Raw genomic sequence first — 21916 nt, 5'->3', positions numbered from 1 at the left:
CGTGATAAATTAAAACGCATGGCATTAGGGATAGTATATTGAGCTGGATAGAAAACTGGTTGGCAGGCAGCAAACAAAGAGTAGGGATTAACGAGTATTTTTCCAAATGGCAGGCAGTGACTAGTGGGGTACTGCAGGGTACAGTGATAGGACACAAAATTGGGAGGATGAGCACTGAGGAGGATGCAGAGATTCTTCAGTGTGATTGGATAAATTGACTGAGTGGGTGAATGGATGGCAGATGAAATATAATTTGGATAAATGCGAGGTTACCCATTTTGGTCACAAAAATTAGAAGGCAGACTATTATCTGAATGGTCATAAATTTGGAGAGGGAAATGTGCAATAAGACCAGTCACTGACGGTTAGCAGGGAGGTCCAGTAAGCAGTAAATAAGACAAATGGTATGCTGGCCTTCATTGCGAGAGAATTTGAGTGCAGGAGCAGGGAAGTCTTGCTGCAATCACACAGGGCCTTGGTGAGGCTACACCTGGAATTCATTGATCAATTTTGGTCTCCTTTTCTAAGGAAGGGTATTCTTGCTTAAGGGGGGTGCAGCGAAGGTTACCAGACTGATTCCTGGGATGGCGGGACTGACGTATGAGGAGAGATTGAGTCAGTTAGGATTGTATTTGCTGGGGTTCAGAAGAATGAGGTGGGATCTCATAGGAACCTATAAAATTCTAACAGGATGAAGGATGTTCCCCATGTTGGGGTGTCCAGAACCAGGGGTCACAGTCTGAGGATATGGTGTAGACCTCTCAGGACTGAGATGAGGAGAAATGTCTTCCCCCAGAATGCTTCATTACCACAGAAAGTAGTTCAGGCCAAAACATTGTACGTTTTCAAGAAGCAGTTAGATATATGACTTGGGGTGAAGGTGATCAAAGGATATGGGGGGAAGACGGGTTAGGCTTTTGAGTTGGATGATCAGCCATGATCGTGATGAATGGCAGAGTAGGCTTGAAGGGCTGAATGACCACCTCCTGCTCCTACCTTCTATGTTTCTATGGGGCAAGGGGGTGAGAGTAGCCCCCCTACAATTGCCTCCAGGGTACTGAGTGGGGTCCTTCATGGGAGGTGAGGATTGGGGGGGGGGGGGGGGGGGGGCTTGTGCTGGGTGGGAGGAACTGATTGTATGGCAAACAACATAAGCAGCAAGTAATAGGCTGAGCTAAGCAATCCTACAACCAAAGGTTCAGATCTTAAACTCTGCAGTGCTGTCACATTCAGTTAAGAATTGTGGTGAAGAATTAAACAACTAAGAGAGCAATCGGCTCCACAAATATCCCCAAACTTCATGACAGGGGAGTTCAACACTGTGTAAAAAAACAAGGCTGTAGCATTCACAATAATATTCAGCCAGAAGTGCTGAGTGGATGATCAATCTCAGCCACCTCTGGAGGTTCTCAGCATCACAGATATCAGTCTTCAGCTAATCCAATTCACTACATATGATATCAAGAAGGTTGAAGGAACTGTGTAACTGCAAAAGCTATGGGCCCTGGCAACATTTCGGTAATAGTACTGAAGATTTGTGTTCCAGAACTAATCATGTCCCTCGCCAAGCTGTTCCATAAATTTACAACACATATCTATCTAGCAATGTAGAAAACTACCCACGTAAGTCATGTACACAAAAAGTAGGGCAAATCCAATCCAGCTAATTACTGCCCCATCGGTCTATGCGCGATCATCAGTAAAGCAATGGAAGGAGTCATCAACAGTGCTATCCAGCGGCACTTACTCAGCAATAACAGATGCTCAGTTTGGGTTCCACCAGGGTCACTCAGCTCCTTTGTCCAAACATGGACAAAGAGCTGAACTTGAGGTGAGAATGACTGCCTTCGACATCAAGGCAGCATTTGATCATGTATGGCATCAAAACTAGAGTAAATGAAAATCGGTGGGAAAACTCTCCATTGGTTTCAGCCATACTTACCACAAAGGAATATGGTTGTTCGAGGTCAATTATTTCAATCCCAGGACATCACTGCAGGAGTTCTTCAGGGTAGTATCCTCGGTCCCAACCATCTTCAGCTGCTACACCAATCATAAGGCCTTCCATCCAACATAGGACCAGAAGTGGGGATGTTGTGGATGACTGTACAATGTTCAGCACCATTCGTGATTCCTCAGATACTGAAGCCATCCTTGCCCATATGGAAGAAGACCTGGACAATATTCAGACTTAGGCTGATAAGTGGCAAGTAACATTTGCACCAAGCAATGGCCATCTCCAACAGGAGAGATTCTAATCATTTCCCCTTGACATTCAATGGCATTACCATTACTGAATCCCAAACCATCAACATCTTGGGGATTACCATCAACCAGAAACAGAACTTGACTGGCCATATAAATACTGTGGCTACAAAAGCAGGTCGGAGGCTGAAAATTCTGCAGAGAGTAATTCAGCTCATGACTCCCAAAGTCTGTCCACCATCTACATGGCACAAATCACGAGTATGATGGAATCGTCTCCACTTTCCTGCATTAGTGCAGCTCCAACAACACTCAAAAATTTCAAAACCATGTAGGACAAGCAGTCTGATGCACCCTCCACCATCTTCAACATTCAGTCCCTCCACCCCCAACACACAGTGGTCACCGTGTGTACCGTCTGCAAGATGCATTGGAGCACCTCACCAAGGCTCCTTTCAGGGCACCTTCCAAACCAACGACCTTTACCACCTAGAAGGACAAAGGTACCAAATGTATGGGAGCACCACAATCTGAAAGTTCCCCTCCAAGCCACTCACCGTCCTGACTTGAAACACTATCGCCGTTCCTTAACTGTCTGTTGGTCGGCAGCACAGTGGCGCAGTGGGTTAGCCCTGTTGCCTCATGGCGCCGAGGTCCCAGGTTCGATCCCGGCTCTGGGTCACTGCCCGTGTGGAGTTTGCACACTCTCCCCGTGTTTGCGTGGGTTTCACCCCCACAACCCAAAAATGTGCAGGGTAGGTGGATTGGCCATGCTAAATTGCCCCTTAATTGGAAAAAATGAATTCGGTACTCTAAATTTATAAAAACAAACAAAAGAAACAAACTGTCTCTTGGTCAAAAGCCTGGAAGTTCCTCCCTGGCAGCACTGTGGGTGTACCTACACTGCACGGACTGGAGTGGTTCAAGAAGGCAGCTCACCACCGCTTGCCGAGGAGCAATGAAGGAAAGGCAATAAATACTGATCTAGCTGATCATGTCTATAGCCCGTGAAATAATTTTTAAAAATGGTCTCTGCAATGGCCCCTTCCGTCTATCTTAGGTTATCTTTTTTTAAATTAATTTATGGGATGTGGGTGTCACTGGCCAGACCAGCATTTATTGCCCATCCCTAGTTGCCCACAAGAAGGTGGGTGGTGCGTGGTGAGCAGCTTTCTTGAACCACTGCAGTCCCTGAGGTACACCCACTGTACTGTTAGGGAGGGAGTTCTCAGATTTTCAATACCACCATGTGAATGTGCTACTTTATGCAGCATCCTTGTTTTTAGAAATTAACCATCTGGAAAATGATGAGTGCCAACCTCATGTTAACCTTATATTGGAGTTCCAGTACGTAATGTCACAAAGAGGGGAAGCTGAGCCTAAGTAGAGCTGTATACATTATCTTGCAATCTGTGGACTAATAATTAATCTAAAATAGTCTGTTCCCTGGTTGGCTCCATAACATATTGCTCAAAGAAACAATCCCTCATGTAGTCTATGAAATCTCCTTCGAGGCTACACTTGCCAATATGATTAGTCCAGTCTATATGCATTGGACTAAATGGAAAATTACTGAAACTGAGATATCCCAAAATTCTGACGTTTACACTCCAAATGATCTCGCATTGATTTTTCTGTAGTTAATTGTCATTGGAAGTGCTGCTGTAGTTGTAAACTTGAACCTTCATTGTTTGTACATGCACATTCTGATGTTGTAAATAAATATTTCTTTCTGACTGCCATAAAGCAATGAATTGATTAGTTGTAGCACAGTACGATAGATAATAATTAACATTTTCTTTAAAATAAAAATTCACAGGGTGTCAGTTGATAATACTCACACCTGAGCCACAAGCTTCCAGGTTACAGTCCCACATTAATCTACACTGTCACTCAAGTGTAGTAATGAGGGAGTGCAGGACTATTGGAGATGAGACAATAAAATGAGGCTCCATCTACCTATGCCGGTGGATGACACTTTTTCGAAGAAAATCAGGGAAGTTATCCCCAGTGTCATGGCCAATATTTCTCCATCAATCAATATTAAAAAAAAGATTACCTGGTCATCATACTGCTGCTTGTGGGAGGCTGTGCAAATTGGCTACCTACATTTCCTACATTGCATCAATGATTACACTTCAAATATGTTTCATTAGTTGTAAAGTGCTTTCAGGGCTCCAGTGGTCATGAAAAGAATCAGGGGTGGGATTCTCCGTCAGCGACGCCGGAATCGTGAAATATCATCGGGCAGAGAATTCGGCATCAGTTGACAACTGGATTATCGCCGGGCGGCAAATGAAATGCCATGCACTGGTGCCTCAACAGTGGCATGAATGCTTTCTACACGTGAGCATGCAAATGGTACAGTGAACACCATTGGCATATCATAAACGGGCCCCATCCGGCATTTTCCTGGCCTTTCAAGTAGCTCCACCTCCGCCAAGAGGAATTATCTATGGCAAGGTTCACTTCTGGAATTTAAAATTAGGACACAGGCGCCATGATTGCTGAGGGAGGGGGTATGAAAAGTGCCCAATATTGCTATAGCATGCTGACAGTTGTACCATTGTCAGTTGGCTGGGGACATCTGCCAGGACCAGGGGGGGTAGGAGGGGGGTTGGAGTAGTGGGGGAGCCCAGGAGGTGGGACGTGGTGTCAGGGCAGACGGGATCGGACCACCATTTCCACAGTCTGCAAGGCACCGTCTGGCTGCACATGCCACTGACTGCCCACTGTGAATTTAGCACCATCGGTTGTATGGGTGACCCCCAGGCCACCCCCCCCCCCCCCCCCCCAGTACCCCCTGGCCCCAGCCGACCCATCAAGGGATGGGCATGCTCCAGTGTCATCACCTTGGCTGTGATGAGAGTTCGAATGCATTGGAATTATGCGAGTTTTACGTGGCACAGGTGCTAGCCCATTAACAGGACCTGAATCGCTCCGGGACTGGCACCATTTCCGTCCACATAGAACACTCATGATTCAGTCTTGGTGCAACACTTAGGGCGCGATTCTCCGCTGCCCACGCCGGTTGGGAGAATAGCGGGAGGGCCTCCCGACATTTTTCACGCCCCCTTTTATTCTCCCTCCCCCTCGCCCGACCCACGTCACGAATCACCGCTCGCCGTTTTTTACGGCGAGCGGCGATTCTCTGCGGCCGATGGGCCGAGCGGCCAGGCCTTTACGCCCGTTTTTTCACAGCAGCAAACACACCTGGTTGCTGCCATCATAAAAACAGGCGTTAGATGCCCGTTTGGGGCATCCAGAGGCCCGTTTGGGGCGGGAGCACCACCGTTGTGCTCGGGAAGCGACAGGCCCGCGATCGGTGCCCACCGATCGTCGGGCCTGTGTCCAGAAGGGACGCACTATTTCCCCTCCGCCACCCGACAAGTTCAAGCCGCAACATCTTGTCGGGCGGCGGTGGAGAAATGCGGAACCGCGCATGCGCGGGTTCCGTCAATGGCGTGATGACGTCACCCGCGCATGCGTGGGTTGGAGCCGGCCGCGCGTCATCTTGGCGCGCGGCCTTAACAACGGTCGTTAAGGCCGCGACACCGTGATTCCCGGGGTCCCGCTCCTAGCCCCGATGGGGGAGGAGAATCGGGTCCTGGGAACTAGCGTGAAGGCTGCTGTGAAACACGGCCAGTTTCACGGCAGCCTTTACGACTCTCCGCATTTGCGGAGAATCTCGCCCTTAGTCTCTCAAACAGAGAATTCCGCTGCATTTCTTTCTTTCAGAATTGTCCAATTCTTAAATGTAACAAAAATATAAAAAAGATGTTTTTTTCATCACCTAACAGTGCAACAAATGGTGTTCTGTAATTCAAGAAGGAATTATATATAGCTCTTGGTGCTAAAGGGATGAAGAGTTATGGAGGGGGAAGGCTGGATCTAGGTATTGAACTTGATTATCATCCATGATCATAGTGAACGGCAGAGCAGGCTCAAAGGGCCGAATGGCCTCCTTCTGCTTCTATTTTCTATGTATGTTGCTATGTAATTGTTGCACTGAATATTCACAAATGAGGTTGATTAATAAAAAAAAATATTTCATTGCATTTTCTGCAGAATGTAACTTTGTAATATAATTATCATATCCATATTATTGATACATCATTTTATGATAGTTAAAGTATTTTTTTTGTTTATTTTACCATCAGACACGTATTCCTACCTTTCTGGCATTTCTTGCATTGTTGCTGGGATCAGCACATCTGTCAGGACCTTGGGGGAAATATGAAGGAATATAACACTTTTATTTTACCCAAAAGCAGGTGAATTTTACAGATCACCAGCATATCTGGAACAAATTTCTTCCAGTTCTATGAAGGCATAGTTAACAAGCTATCAGTGAAATAATTACAAACCTTTGGGCCTAAATTCTGGAGGGTCATGTATTTCTACGGCCAATTTTAATATGTGATGGAGACATCTTCTTTGACTACATTGATCTCATGTTCTTCTGTATGACTGATTATTTTTAAATTTGATTATGTGAGCCGTCACCAATTGCATCCATTTCCTTCAGTTTGAGAAATTCTTCAAATTGTGCTGTCTTTTTTTTACTGGCACAAAGGTACTAGTATGTGTTTTAAAACTTTTCAAATAGTAATAAAAATCATTTACTAAATAACTGACCAGCATACACCAATTAAACCAGTAAATAAAAAGTACAATTATCTGTGATTTAAAATCAAGGTTTCTCAGATATGGTGGACTCAACACTTTGATTAAAATGCTTATATTTTTGTCAAAAATCAATTTTCAGCTTTAATAATGTAGCTAACTGTATCAGGTTATCACCCTTGAGTACATCACTTAATGTTTAATAACGCAAGGAAGAAAATATAATTTGTTATGCTGACTGATTGCACTGGTTCATGGATGATGTTAGTCAGATATCTGAACCACAGCACTGCTTCAAGTGTGATTTGTGCCCAAATTGCCGATCACACCCAAAGTGGAAATTCTAACCTTAAGACTAGATAGACAGAATTCTGGATTGCACACCTTCCTGTGCTACAAGGGAGCTAACTGGGTCACAATTACAGCATGCTTCACCTTTTATATGTATCTGATTTATTTATTTAATACTCACTTTGTAGAGTATGGAGTCACATACGCAGAATATATCGATGATGACAGGGTTCTCCAGCAATGGAAGAAGATGGTCAGGCATCCCTTGCCAAAAGTGCAATAAAAAGTTCTGAATCTGAAAACCATGTCCGATAGAATACATTTATCGTACCTTTTGGATTCAGTGTGCTTTTAATGTTTCTTAGGCATGCATAAAGAAAGTCAGACAATAACTGATAGTTTTATAATCTCACCTCTTCAAAGTTTCCATTGATTGCATTATCCAAGATGCATTGGCAATGAGTTTTGTACATCATAATTAGTGTGTCGACCTGTGGTGAAACAAATTACTGTTAATTATATTAGGATGACGGTCTGGAATTCGTGCCGAACACCTCACACTTACTCAATGTTTAAGCTCTCATTGCTGGGTGACCTGTGGTTGCATCTGTAACCAGGTAGGTATATAATGGCCCCAATCAATTCAACAAATATTTGAGGGAATTATGAGTGATGAACTTATGAGATTCCCCCGCTGGCCCCCTGTCCCATCCCCGGAGGTTTAGGGGGCAGGATGTGATTCACACATGGCATAATATTTCCAAGAATAATTTCCGGTCTGTTTCCTTCTTCTTTGCATTTCCAAAGGGATTGGGCCATAACTTCTGAGCTCCTTGATGCTGGATGTCGAAAATACTCTGGGGAATCCCTGCCAGAACGTTAAAGGTGAGGGTTCGCATGGCAATCGCCAAGAAACACTAACTTCCTCCAGACAATTGTGTTAGGAACAGTCCAAGAATAATATTCTTTATTGTCACAAGTAGGCTTATCGTAACACTGTAATAAAGTTATGTGAAAAGTCCCTCATCACCACATTCTGACATCTGTTCGGGTACACAGAGGAGAATTCAGAATATCCAATTCATCTAACAGCACGTCTTTCGAGACTTGTGGGAGGAAACCGGAGCACCCGGAGGAAACCCAGGTAGCCACGGGGAGAACGTGCAGACTCCACACAGACAGTGACCCAAGCTGGGAATCAAACAGTGCTACCCACAGTGCTACTGTGTCACCCTGGTTCAGCTAGTGTAAGAAAATGTCAGAAATATCTAATAACGAAATAGAAATAAAAATCCTCTTCCAACTTCTGGGTAACTATTTTAAAGACCCAGACTAATAGCCCAAAAGGATTCACCCACACCCCGACCCTCCCACAGAGCTTCACCCCAGACATTACCTCTCTGCACCCCCCCCCCCCCCCCCCCCCCCCCCCCAGGGGACTCCTCTCATACCCCGGACTACATCCCTCCCTCCCAAAGTTTTCTCCATCACCAGGACCCCCTAAGGATTACCTCCCCAGGAGCCCACCCCCCCATACCGTGCCAAGTCAGGGGCTGGTTTAGCACACTGGGTTAAATAGCTGGCTTTTAAAGCAGACCAAGGCAGGCCAGTAACACGGTTCAATTCACGAACCAGCCTCGCCGAACAGGCGCCGGAATGTGGCAACTAGGGACTTTTCACAGTAACTTCATTGAAGCCTACTTGTGACAATAAGCGATTTTCATTTCATTTCATTCAAATTTTTCCAGGACTGACACTGGAGCTGCACCTTATGTTCTCAATTATATTGGATTTATTGTATCGAGTCTTAGAGTAGCTATCAGCTCACAAACCTTCCCCTGGACACTGACCACTCTAGCATAGGCACGATGATTACAGAATATAAAAATAGAAAATGCTGGTAAACCAACCAGGTCGGGCAGCATTTTTGGAGAGAAATAGAGTTAATGCTCTGGATCTGAGACTTCGGTTCAGAATCGCGTTGGATTCAAAATGTTAGATCTGGGCACGATTCAGTCACCGTGTTGCACCCGGCACAAAGTCAGTCACAACGGGTGAATTTCACAGGAGCCCCAAATCAGGCTCTGCACCGCCTCGGTGGCCAATCGCGCATCACCCGACTCGCTGACCCCAGTGCAATCTGGATCACGCCCTCACTGGGTGATTCAGGTCAGCATAATTAAATACCCAGACATGACTCATCTGCAGCCCAGTCAACGGCTGCGCCTGCTAGACCTTAACTGGGTGCCGTTAAGCACTGGTTTCCACAAATGTGGACCAGGCGTGACAGTATCTTGGGATTGGGTTTCACAGGCCATTAGAGATTCCCTGGTGATTGTGGACAGGGAAAGTGGTACCCTGGCACTCCCCCGGTACCTGGGTGCCTTGGCACTATCAACCTGGCACTCTGGCAGTGCCACCCTCATATTGCTAGGATGACTTGGTGGCACTGCCAGGGTGCTAGGTTGCTCCCAGGTTGCTTGGCTGACAGAGACAAGGTGCCCAGGTGCCAGGTTGGCACTGCCAGGGACCGGAGGCGGCTTGCCTATTAGAAGGGAGCTGAAGAGAGGTTCCAGGTGCCATTAGAAAGTGATGGGGGGGGAGGCTCCAGAAAGTTGAGGAAGGGGGGGCTAAAAGGGGGGTTAGAAATTGGGGCTGCCATCCAAAATGGTGCCCTAATCTGCGAGGAGCTCGTGCTGCTGGCGAGATCTGCTCGCCAGTGTAGGGAATCACTGAAGTGTGGTCTCAGCATGGAGAAACTCTCCAAGGCCCATAAAACCGGCAAAGTTCCAAGAAACACTCCGCCAAATGATCCCGGAAACGGTCTTTGTTTTATGTCTGCTGAATCATGCCCTCTATTTCTCGCTTCACAGATACGGCTGGACCTGCTGAGTGTTTCTATTTTTATTTTAGATTGCCAGCATCCATAGGATTTGGTTTTCAATCACAGAATGTAACTGAGTCCACAATAAATCCCGGCAGCAGCCTACACCATGCATCACAACAGCACTACATTAAGGTCCTAAATATGGGAATCTCAATGTATTTTATTTAAATTAAGTAAAACTCAAGTCTGCTCTTCATTTCTAAATGCTCCAATTAAGTGATGGCAATACTCAATCAAGACACTTAATACATTGACACTGGAGAACCAAAGTGGTTGATATTGTCTTGGAAATAAATCTTCACATAAAAGCAATGCTTTGAGTATAATTAAAATTTGTAAAGGCTGCATATTAACAGGTTATTTGCTGCATGCAACTTGGCGTAATGAACATTCAATATGAACACCCAGAACTCTGCACACTCAGCTAACAGATAGGAACAAAAATGAATCACCTTTAAGTATTATTTCCCAACTGTGGATTGTAGGTTGTGAATGTAAGTTAAGATGAAAAATAGCTGTTTATTTTTGTTAAGTGACCTGTTATGGATTGTTCACCTGCCAGTCACATCCTCCTCCCTCTTCTCCCACCTGCTTATTCTCTCCCCTATCTTCTTTGCTCCCCTTTCTTCTCTTCCTGCACCGAAGGCCGGCAACAAGACCGTCCATGACTGCAATAAACTGCTTGCAAAGCAGACAGAAGCAACACCACCACAAAGCTGATCCCAGATATCAGAATTAACCTGCAAAATTGAAAAAATAGCCAACAATTTTAACCAAGCCCAAAAGTTAACCAGCAGCCCAAGAGGGAAGAAGGCGCAGCTAACCTATGTGGAGGGGTGAGTCGTTTAAATATCGCTTCTGCACAGGTCTTGCTGACAATTCGTTTTTGCTCACGTTTATTGCATGGCAAGTTGGTTGCAGACCTTTGTATGACAGCCAGCATAAGTATCTTAACTAAATATTAGAATGAGCTTTCAGAATCATTCTGGAAAATGCCCTAGACACAAATAAATCAGCCCGGCCCAATCTGATGGGTGGTTCACATGCAATGCAGGCACCTGAAAAATCAGCAAGGGTGTGGTTCAATTTCTAGGCATACATGTGCACATTTTAAAGACTGATAGAACGCTTAGGGTCATTGAGTCATAGAATCATACAGCACAAAGAAGGTCCTTCGGCCCATTGCGTCTGTGCCGGTTAAAAACAACCATCTAACTGTTTTAATCCCATTTTCCAACACTTGGCCCATAGCCTTGTATGCCTTGGAATCACAAGTGCACATCTAAATGCTTCTTAAATGTTATGAGAGTCTCTGCCTCCACCACTCTTTCAGGCAACAAATTCCAAACTCTCACCACCCTCTGGGTGAAAAGGTTTTTCCTCACATCCCCTCTAAACCCCTTACCTTAAATCTATGGTCCCTTGTCATTGACCCCTCCACCAAGGGGAAAAGTTTCTTCTTGTCTACTCTATCTAGCCCCTCATAATTTTATGCACCTCAATCATCTCCCCCCTCAGTCTCCTCTGCTCCAAAGAAAACAATACAAGTGTATCCAATCTCTCTTCATAACCAACACTCTCCAGCCCAAGCAACATCCTGATAATTCTCCTCTGCACCCTTTCCAGTGCTGTCACAGCCCTCCTATAATGTGGATTGCAGAACTGCACACTCTAGCTGTGGCCGACCAAACATTTTATACAGTTCCAGCATAACGTCCCTTGTCTTAAACTCTATGCCTTGGCTAAGGCAACTGGGCCATATGCCTTCTTAACCACTATATCCACCTGCTCAGCTATCTTAAGGGACCGGTAAACATGCACACCAAGATTCCTCTGATCCTCGGTGCTTACCAGAGTCCTGTTCAGGTGACTTAAGGTCTTAAAGCCAAAACCACTCTTTTCAAATGTACAGATCTCCCAGTCCTACATATTTTAATATTTAATAAATAGTTTAGTCACATGGTTTCTCAGTAATAAACTTTTACTGTTCTATATTCATTTGTGAAATGATTTAAATGAATGCCTCCTTTAAGAATATTACCTTCTCCTTTGAGATAGGTCCATGAAGAAGAAGATGCTGTGCATTGGGGAACTCTGGGAGCAAGGTTCCAGTTTTTGAACTGAGCGAATATTTCCGAGTAAAGCCTCCCTATGAATACAGTAAAAATGTTCAATTAGTTATGTGACAGCATAAAGACTTCTAAATATCCAATCAAAACCTCAAGCATTTATTACTGCCACCTGTTCAAAATCAATATTTAGTGATGTCAAAATAAAGGCAATAATTTAGAAATTATATAACAATAGTTTTAGATGCACAGATAATCTATTTTGGTTCAACTAGTATTTTGATATATAACTGGGCTAGTCTTGATGCATCAAGTTCTAATCCATAATTGTTAGCACATTAATCATATTTGTTTAAAAGCTTTATTTTATTTCAGTGTAACACAAATATCAAGATGATGTCCAATTATAACAGCTTATCCACCTTTCAAATGTTCCTGCTCTGGTTACCAATATATTATGATGGTGTGAGTAAATGGGTTTGAAGCGTTGATAAAATGAGTTGCATTAAGTCATTCTGTTGGTGAAAAGCTAGTATTACTAACATTTGGATCAAGTTAATGGATGTGCATTATGAACATTTCTGCACACTTTTCTGATTTGTACATAAATATTTTTAAATTCCTTTTATATCTAGGGACACCTGTTTCTTTTTTTAAATAAATTTAGAGTACCCAATTATTTTTTTACAATTAAGGGGCAATTTAGCTTGGCCAATCCACCTACTCTGCACATCTTTGGGTTGTGGGGGCAAAACCCACGCAGACACGGGGAGAATGTGCAAACTCCACACAGACAGTGACCCAGAGCCAGGATCGAACATGGGGCTTTTAGCTGATCCTGTATACTTTGTAAATTGAGACATTTTTTTTGATGTTTTAGTTTAATTTTGTTTGGCAATACATCAATGTACTCAATAAATCACTTGAGAATTACTGAAGGTGAGAAATGAAGAAAGAACCAAAGAGAGAAGTTTTAAAACCGGCAGATGAATTGCCTGCCTGTTTCAACGGACTTGAAAGATACTATGACACTGTTTAAAGATAGCAAGGAGTTTTGGCTAACATTCTTCCTTCAACCAACATGGGTAGCAATGATTTAATTAATCATGAATCTCACTGTAGTTTCTGGGACTTGGCACCAAATGAGGTAGTATTGCAAAATAATTCAAAGTCTATGAAGTACTTTGGAGCTTCCCGAGAGATGTGATAAGGCTGTATTAATCATTCTTCATATTATTCATTCTTACCAAAACTGCAACCATTTTTATGAATACTTTTATATATTTGCCAGAAATAAACACATAGGAAATCTTTTTGCTACGTTTACAATGTCACTACACAGAGAAAGTAAGGGAATTCATAGCTTCCTCCCAAAGTTAGAATGACTATATTTAGAAAATACAAAGAGAAAGATAAGGGAATGGACATAAAAGGAGCATGAAAATGTGGTGCATCTAGGAATAAATATATCAGTTAAAACAGGTAGTTAAAAATATATGGTAACCACACCAGCAGCCAAACGACCAACAAGCTGAGAGCGACAAAAGGTGACTGAAATATGCATTGTAAATAGCTGAAGCGCAACACTGCCATTCAATTAGTTACAGTTTTCTAGCCTGAACATGATCAATTTATCCTGACTTCCAGTTTGCTGTTAGTTAGCCAATCCTCTAGGCATTACCCTCAACATCATGTGCTCGTAGCCTCTGTAGTAACCTTTTATGTGGCACCTTGTTGAACGTCTTCTAGAAATCTAAATACACTATTGGCGGGATTCTCCGTCATTCACGGCAACAGGATTCAATAGTCCCGCTGCAGTGAATGGCAGGGGTAGAGGGGAGGACTTGCAACTGAGAATCCCAGGTCGGCAACTACTTTTTCTCCTTTATCCACCCTGCATGTTCCACCCTTACTTAGTGCCAGGAAAAAGATAAGGAAAATATGTGAATTTCTCAATTGATCTGAAAGCTTTAAAGAATATTATCCTATTGTAACAGTTATGTAGGGCTGGAATTTGGAAAGGGTGAGAAGTAAAGGTTAAGTCACTTTCACCTTTGAGTGTCGAGAGCTGACTGGTGGTGATTTAGCCTAAGATTAAGGGGTCAACTTGAGGATCAACCTCAAGCAAGGGGCAAGTTTGAGAAGACTCGCAGCAGTAGTCATGTATGACATCAGCCACAATGGGAATTGAACCTGTGCTGCTGGCCTTGCTCTGCCTCATGAATCAGCTGCCTAGCCAAGTGAGCTAAACTAACTTCTACCACTTTTAGGGAGGGGAGGAAATTTGAGTCTATGAGGCAAAGGCCAAAAGATTTGTGAGCAGACAGACAGAGACAGAGAAACATTATTGTTGCTGCCTTGTACAGTTGATCCTGATTATTTAAGGCACACTATTATATCCATCATATTGGAGTTGGGTCTGTTTATGTGGGTCTTCAGGCTACGATGCCATCATTACTAAAGATATCCTTCCCCCCTTTAAATTATCCAGAATACTTGTTAAAATGTAATATGAATGAGTGAGCAAAAGTGTTTATAAAATATATTCTCAATCAATTGCATTTTTTAAAGCCGATTAAAAATATATCAGAAACACAACACATTTTCTTTCATCTTCTTGCCATTCCTATTTCAGTTTCATTTCTAATAATATATGAGCCAGGATTTAAGCAAAGGTGGTGGCTCCATCCACCAGCCAAAAAGTTGGGGAGAAAGCAACTTCCGCCAGTCCTGGAAATCACGACCAGACTTTACAGTCAACAGGCAATTAATTGCCCAAGGTCATGGCGTCCATACACACTTCCACCCGCCCAACCTCAAGGCAGATGGCAAGACGGAGGATGTCCCACCTCCAAGAGCTATCAACTTATCAGAGTGCTGGCCCAGCAGCGCCACTGAAATAAGTGGTCATCATTGGAAATGTAGCCAGTCCCTGACCAGGAATAGCATTGGATACTGGAGAAACAGTTAAATGGGGGCAGACTTGCGGGCTAGTCAGGCAAGCTTTGGTGAGGGGGTTGGAGGAAGGAGGGTAGCAATTAGGAGGTTGGAGGAAGGAGGGTAGCAACTAGGAAGCCTGGGATGATCAATAGAGGTGGGTCGCACTTTCCACTGTAGGCACCCTCCATGCATCAGAGGCTGTTTGAACAGGAGAGAGGCCCAAGCCCACAATCAGACCATCAGAGTATTCCCTGGCAGCCTAAGCATGTGGGGTGGCAGCACTACTACTTGTAAAATACCTGGAGCAGTGGGAAGAGACCATTATGTGTCCCTTAGGTTGTCAATAATTTATTCTCCTACATTTGTGAAAAATCTATCTTTCTACATTCCTGTATTTTTTTCTGATCTGAAGCATACATTATGCAAATGTAATGGAAAACACAGATTATTATTTATTACCAATGGTCTCGCCCTGCAGTTAACTCATCCTGATATGGTGTTGAATTCTTTTCCTTGAAAATGAAAAAGTAGCCCCTTATTTACATTACAAACATCATTTATATTCCCTCAATGCAACTGGTCCTGAAATATATAGGCAGATGTTGACTTCCGTTTTGTTCTGGAGGTTTTTTTTAATGCACCCATGCTTATGGCACTATAACATGCTCATGGAAGACCATATGTGCCTGTAAAGCACAATTCCCCACCCCCTCACCCGACTTTGAGCCATCTGTTGTTTTACATATAAAATATATAACAGAATGTGGCAATCATTTATTTTTTCTGAAAAATTGTGTACCTTTAACGTCTTCATTGCACATTAACATTGTGTAATATTTACTTAAGCACAGCCACACATGTTTTTAATTCATTATTTACAGTCTTAGCTTTTTGGCCGTCTGTCAATCTCAGTAATTACTGCATGGTGAAATCAATAGTTTTTCTGGTAGTGTACAATGATCTTGAGAAAGAGAGTGTACTCTTGTGTGGAAAGTCTTGTTCGGTCAGTATTATCTTTCTTTTTTTTAATAAAAATGTAGCCGTCCATTTACAGATGACTCAGAATAAAGAGATCCAGAGGGTTCTTAATATGGCTTTAATTATACATACCTCACTTTTTAGCTTGCTTCCTGAAAACCTATGAATAATGAAAAATATTAATATGTCTTTTATCCAAGATCAATGAGATAAGTCTTATAAACCTCAAATGGCTTAAACACAGGTATTATTTTAGTTCCCCCAAGAAGTGTAATGTTTCATTAATATTTGGTGAATTTCTCAAGGGGGATGGGTAGATCTTTTTCACTGTCTCGTTGAAGATTCCACACCTCATTCATTTATTTATATTGCTTATTTGCATTCCATGATGTGTAATGTTCTACACTGGATTTGCATTTTCATAATACAATACATTAATGAAAAAAATGAAATGAAAATGGCTTATTGTCACAAGTAGGCTTCAAATGAAGTTACTGTGAAAAGCCCCTAGTCGCCACATTCCACCGCCTGTTCGGGAAGGCTGGTACGGGAATTGAACTGTGCTGCTGGCTTGCCTTGGTCTGCTTTCAAAGCCAGCGATTTAGCCCTGTACTAAACCAGCCCCATTAAGAAATGCCACTGTGGAAACCCATCAACAAAACATATGAATCACACTAAAACTTGAATGTATCGCTTCTCGGCCCTTTGGCTAAGATGAGCGTGAGGTCAGGTGTAATGCCTGGATCTGGTATGTCTCTCTTGTGGAGACCATGAATTGGATTCAACTTGAATTGATTTTTGGAGCAGGCAAGGAGCTGGATTAGGGGTTTGCCCCTGTCCACACTGAGCTCTGTCTTTGTAACTCTGATAAAGTAATAAAAAGAAACTTGAATGTACATTTGTAGGTTAATGAGATGCAGGAGAAGGGCATCATTGAGGTCTGACCCACATTTCTCAACGGTTCAATTAAACCAAGAATTGGCAATTCTGTGCCCATGAATACAACATTTCCAATTTGGATGCATTTTGAAATAATGTGAAACACATCAAGGTTTTTTTTCTACATGAATTGTATATTAAAAATGAAAGTTTTGGATTGTGTAGCTATTGTAATAAATAGAGCAGCATTCAGAAGATCAACAGCCCTAAGGCTCAATTGTACTGAGATTTCTCCATTGAGGTAACAAGTAATTGTCATTTAAATCAATAATTTCACGTGTTTCACAAGTGATACAAAATCACTTCAAGGAGGCACTTTGCATTGCTTAAATTTCACTCTGACTGCAATGTAACTTTTAATATAAATCTTCACACCGGGTTACTGGCATAACTGAACAGATCAGAAAGTCCCACATTCAATTCTCAGACTGTGCTGAATTAGTTGATCTTATGCAGAGCTTGGCCTCTGGACCAAGGAAGGTCCAGAGCAGCAATCTAGTAGAAAATACATATTTGTGAATGTCTCAACATGAATGTTAGAACAGGGTCTGACTCATGACTCTGAAAGAGCACCCTATCTAGACCCACTTCCCCGTAATCCCACTTCGCCTGCACATCCCTGGATTCTAAGGGACAATTTAGCATGGCCAATCCTGCACATTTTTGGACTATGGGGTAGAAACTGGAGCACTTGAAGGAAACCCACACAGACACAGGGAGAATGTGCAAACTCTACTCAGCCGCCCACTTGCATAAGATCTCAGATGACAAATGGTACTTGTGAAACCACAACCCCAATAAAAAAGGAAAATCTTGTTGAGGCACGAAGATTAAAGAGAAAAGATTAGAAAGTAAAATATACACTGGTAAACTTCAAGAAGATTCTTTTACTTATCTGCTATCCTTTACTTTTTAATATTTAATAAATAGCTCAGTCAGTTCTTCACTATCATTAAAAGGTGCGGCAGGTGACACTGGATACAGCATTTAACACATATTTGCCCAGAGCTTCATTTTCCCTGGTCACAGATCAGTGCCAGATTGTAGATTTTCTTCAGAGAGTGTCCTTACCTCAGTGAACTATATCTGCACTTTGGAAATGGGTGCTTTTTCACTAGCTAAGAGAAATTCAGTACAGTATACATCTGATGAGAGCCTGCCAATTTAGCAGCAGAGGGATCATATTTTGCTTCACTATACTTGCCAGTTAGAATCTGCCATTCAAGTTATGCCACCACTTGAATATCCATAGGCACCACTAGATGTGTAGGTGAGGAAAATAGCATTGATGCATTTAAAGAGAAGTTGCCAAATACACCAGAGAGAGAAAATACTAGAGTCTTATTCTGATAGGTAATTGTTTCAAACACAAAATGTTTTAGACCATCCCATTTTTTGCAGACAATACGCCAGAAGTTCCCGCTCCTCACCACCAGAAGACTTGGAGGGTGCTGTGAGGAGCCGAAACATCAACTCAGACCAGTTGGGCACAATGGGATATTTCTTTGCTCTGCATTCCATTAATGACAATAGAATTATCCCCCAACTGAGTGCTATCTATTTGTACGACCAGCACAGAGCAACCAAAATTTGCATTTAGTAATGCAGGTGACGCAAAAGTAGCTAAAAGGGTTCTGTTAGATCTCTGTCATTCACCTGCAAAGTGTTCCATCAATATCTAAGAATAGGTTTGTCACAGCCCAGAAACAGATTGGACTTTGTTTGATGTCACAGTTATTGCACTAATCCTGTTAGCTTTCACCTTAGCAAATATAATTTAAGTTAGGATACAGCTGAGTAATAAAGCAAGCTCCTGATTACACTAATAATCATTTTCAACTAAGGCGGAAAATGGTGTTAAACTGATATGTTATGCAGGATAAATTTACCTTGTCAAGCCTTTACCAGAGTAGACGGAATGGTAATATGCACTGCTCTCCTTGATGCCAATTCCATAATAGTGATACCTGCAAGAGAGTGCCACGATTTACAAGTTATCTTTGTTTTAAGCCAGTAAGGAAACAAGTTACAATATCCATCAAAAGCAATTCCCTTTCGCCTGCATGACCACGAGGCTTTCCACCATCTTATTCCATTGACACATAAGGAACTGGGAAAGGTGACAATAGGTTCGTGACATGAGGGTCAGGATTTGAAGGCAGTGGGTTCCTTCTGACAGAAGCTGATAAAATAACTTGAGAAAGTTGCCGCTGTGAATCAGATGATAACTTTCCAGAGGGTTTCCCGCTTTGACAAGTCCAAAGTTTATACAACAAATCAAGATGATAACATTCGCAACTGAAAGACACTGAGTTCACCAAACAATTATATCTAAATGACTCACTTTGAGTGTCCTCTTGTTCCAAGCCTTCTGGTCGTGAGGAGCGGGAACTTCTGGCGTATTGTCTGAAAAAAATGAGATGGTCTAAAAAGTTTTATTTTTGAAGCAATAACACATTTGAAACAAAATATTTATTTATTTGCAGGGTGCCTGAAATGAAACTTGGAAATTGTACTTGTTCGTTGCCATTATATAAAATAGGCAGTTTCAAAAATAGTTGGTTAATTTTAATATTTATTGCACAGCTCGGCTGGCTGGGGATCAAAGTGGAAGTTGAGGAAGGTCGGCAGATGTGGCGATGTTCAAATTTAGCCGTGTGGAGCTAGTTACTAATAGTTTCCGATTAAAATCGAGCTCTGATGTTATTCTTTATTGATGTAAACATTGACGAATAAACATGCCTTACCTTTCCAAAGGTGGCAGCGCAGGCTGGCTCCAACTTCTCTTTCCTACAAAAATCTAAATAATGAGCATAGAGGATACATCTGGGTAAACAAACCCCTTCACACACGATGTAGTTTTCTTCCAACCTGACAGGAGCATTAACAAAATATGAATCCGTTAGGTCGGAGCATTAAGCACACTTAGCGACAAATCTTAGCCCATGCCCAAAGCAACAGTTATTTGCTTCAGTTTGCTTTAACGAACTGGTCAGCAAGCAATATGACCGATTACATTTAGCTATTCATTAAATATTTCGTTCTCACGGGGATTTAAAAAAATATACATCTTCAGAGCTGCAGCAGGGCATCGAAGAATGTTTAACCCAGTAACCGTTCTGCAGTTAGCAGTTTACTCAATGCCGAGTCCTTTACCATTGCAGCGTGAGCTGTGTCTGCTTCTTCTTGTCCCTGATGATCTGAGTTATCGTCTTCTTCTGACATTGTTGTTTCCCGCTAAAGAACGCTTTCCCTTCAGAAATACTCCCTTCCTCTTCTTCAGACGATGCGATTTCGTTGCAGTGTTCTGATTCTGGTGGGAAGAGCGAAGGGCGCAATTCAGTCCACCTACATTTATTTGTTTCGCTGTTTATGTTACCGAATCGCTGTTTATGTTACCGAAAGCATCAACATTTGCCTCGGCCATCGGCATCTCAGAGTTTGACTCAATAGTGCTGTGATGAACAGCAGTTTGAATTATTTTACATTGTTTGCTGGAGATGGCACATTCCCTTCACCACCTTGTGATGCCGACATTCCATTAATGTCCAAAACAAGTGTAAAATAAGAATTGTGTCTGTATAGATGTTGGTTCTATTCAAATACAACAAACTGGCTCTTATTCAAAATCTTAAACCCTAGAGTACAATTGGCGCCTTTTTGATGGTTTTTTAAACAAGACTGCACATATTTATACAGTATTAGGACCGTTCATTATTTTTCAAAAATCGCTCCAGGGAATCGGCGTATTTGGCCTGGATAATATTTTGATTCGGGTTTATTTCTAAAAATTAACACAATTACATATCGAGGTTGAATTCTTCCTCTGGTTTGGTGTTTTGCCCATTTTTAATAGTGGTCGTGTGATAGCAGCTCAATTAAATGGATTTGTAACTTTAGACCCTGTGCACCTGACTAAAAAGTATGGAGAATGTCACTGACCCCTATCCCAACAAGTGATTTACTGTGTGTATAACAGCACAACTCTTTACCACAGGCTGTAGGTGTGACTGGCAGAATCCCACCTGATTTAATGGCCAGCTCAGTCCCTATCTCCTCCTCTCCACAAACAGACAATGACACCGAGTTCTTTCCCAGCTCTTCCCTGCCGCCGCAATCTTCCGAAAACGAAGCCAAGTGTTCGCCGATCAGAGTCATGTAGGGCTCGTCCTGAACCCGAGCCGCTAGCTTGTGCGGAGGCTGCAGGTGAACCACGGATGACCCCTGGGATTCAGGCATCCTCTTCATGGGCATCTTCATGACGAACGTCAGGAGGAGAATATGGACTGCCCGAATCCCCTTCCCCTCCCTCTCTCCCCCCCCCCCCCCCCCCCCTCCCCCCCTTTGGAATTGGACGCCGATGGGACCAAATCAAAGACTCATTGATCTCTCCGAAAGGTGGGATGATGATCTATCTCCGGGTCCTCACAACATCCGATGATAAACTCCTCAATCCGATCCTCAACATTCCAATCAGAAAACACTTGTGTTTCATCAGTTTGTGATCGTTCCAGTCAAAGGCTGTTGTGCTAAAGCTCCTCTGGTGCAGTGAACCATCCCGAGATTAACAATCTGGAGAGCAGGGGACACAGCTACAATAGCTATTTAAACTCCTCCTAGCACGCCTGTTTGTTTGCACAACGTAGATATCAAAAACGAAGTCTGCAATAACGAGCAGATGGGTGAATTTGATCTGAAGAGCTCTTACTGCAAAGGTGGGCACCTCAACCTTCTTAATTAAACCCACAGTTACGTCCTGGTGATGAATCACGCTTATTTATCATTTAAAGGAAATGTAGAGAGCAGATTCCCCCCCCCCCCCCCCAATATATTAATGATTAACTGGAAGGAACAATCATTTCTGATTGTGCTTTTCAGATTCGTGTTTATCATACGTTTTTATATCTGGCCGTAGATAGCTGAACCCATGGTACAAGGATAGAGAGTGACTTAGACAGAATCAACAAATTACTGACTTTTT

General features: G+C 42.8%; 1 protein-coding gene across 1 annotated transcript in view; it reads right to left on the bottom strand.

Annotated features, from left to right (window-relative positions):
• rfx6 (regulatory factor X, 6) overlaps positions 1-21195 on the bottom strand; it is a 112301-nt gene extending 91106 nt beyond the window's left edge. The window contains exons 1-10 of the mRNA XM_038801020.1: positions 20928-21195; positions 20092-20248; positions 19683-19806; positions 19280-19341; positions 18825-18902; positions 16129-16156; positions 12051-12158; positions 7536-7613; positions 7304-7417; positions 6380-6429 (exon numbers count right to left, since the gene is read on the bottom strand). Coding sequence (XP_038656948.1) covers positions 6380-6429; positions 7304-7417; positions 7536-7613; positions 12051-12158; positions 16129-16156; positions 18825-18902; positions 19280-19341; positions 19683-19806; positions 20092-20248; positions 20928-21195 — 1067 coding nt within the window. The remainder of the gene's footprint in view (positions 1-6379; positions 6430-7303; positions 7418-7535; positions 7614-12050; positions 12159-16128; positions 16157-18824; positions 18903-19279; positions 19342-19682; positions 19807-20091; positions 20249-20927) is intronic.
• Between the last annotated feature and the right edge of the window lie 721 nt (positions 21196-21916).

This window comes from Scyliorhinus canicula, chromosome 6 (genome assembly GCF_902713615.1).
Source record: "Scyliorhinus canicula chromosome 6, sScyCan1.1, whole genome shotgun sequence".
NCBI lineage: Eukaryota > Metazoa > Chordata > Chondrichthyes > Carcharhiniformes > Scyliorhinidae > Scyliorhinus > Scyliorhinus canicula.
This window is presented reverse-complemented; position numbering and strand designations above follow the sequence as displayed.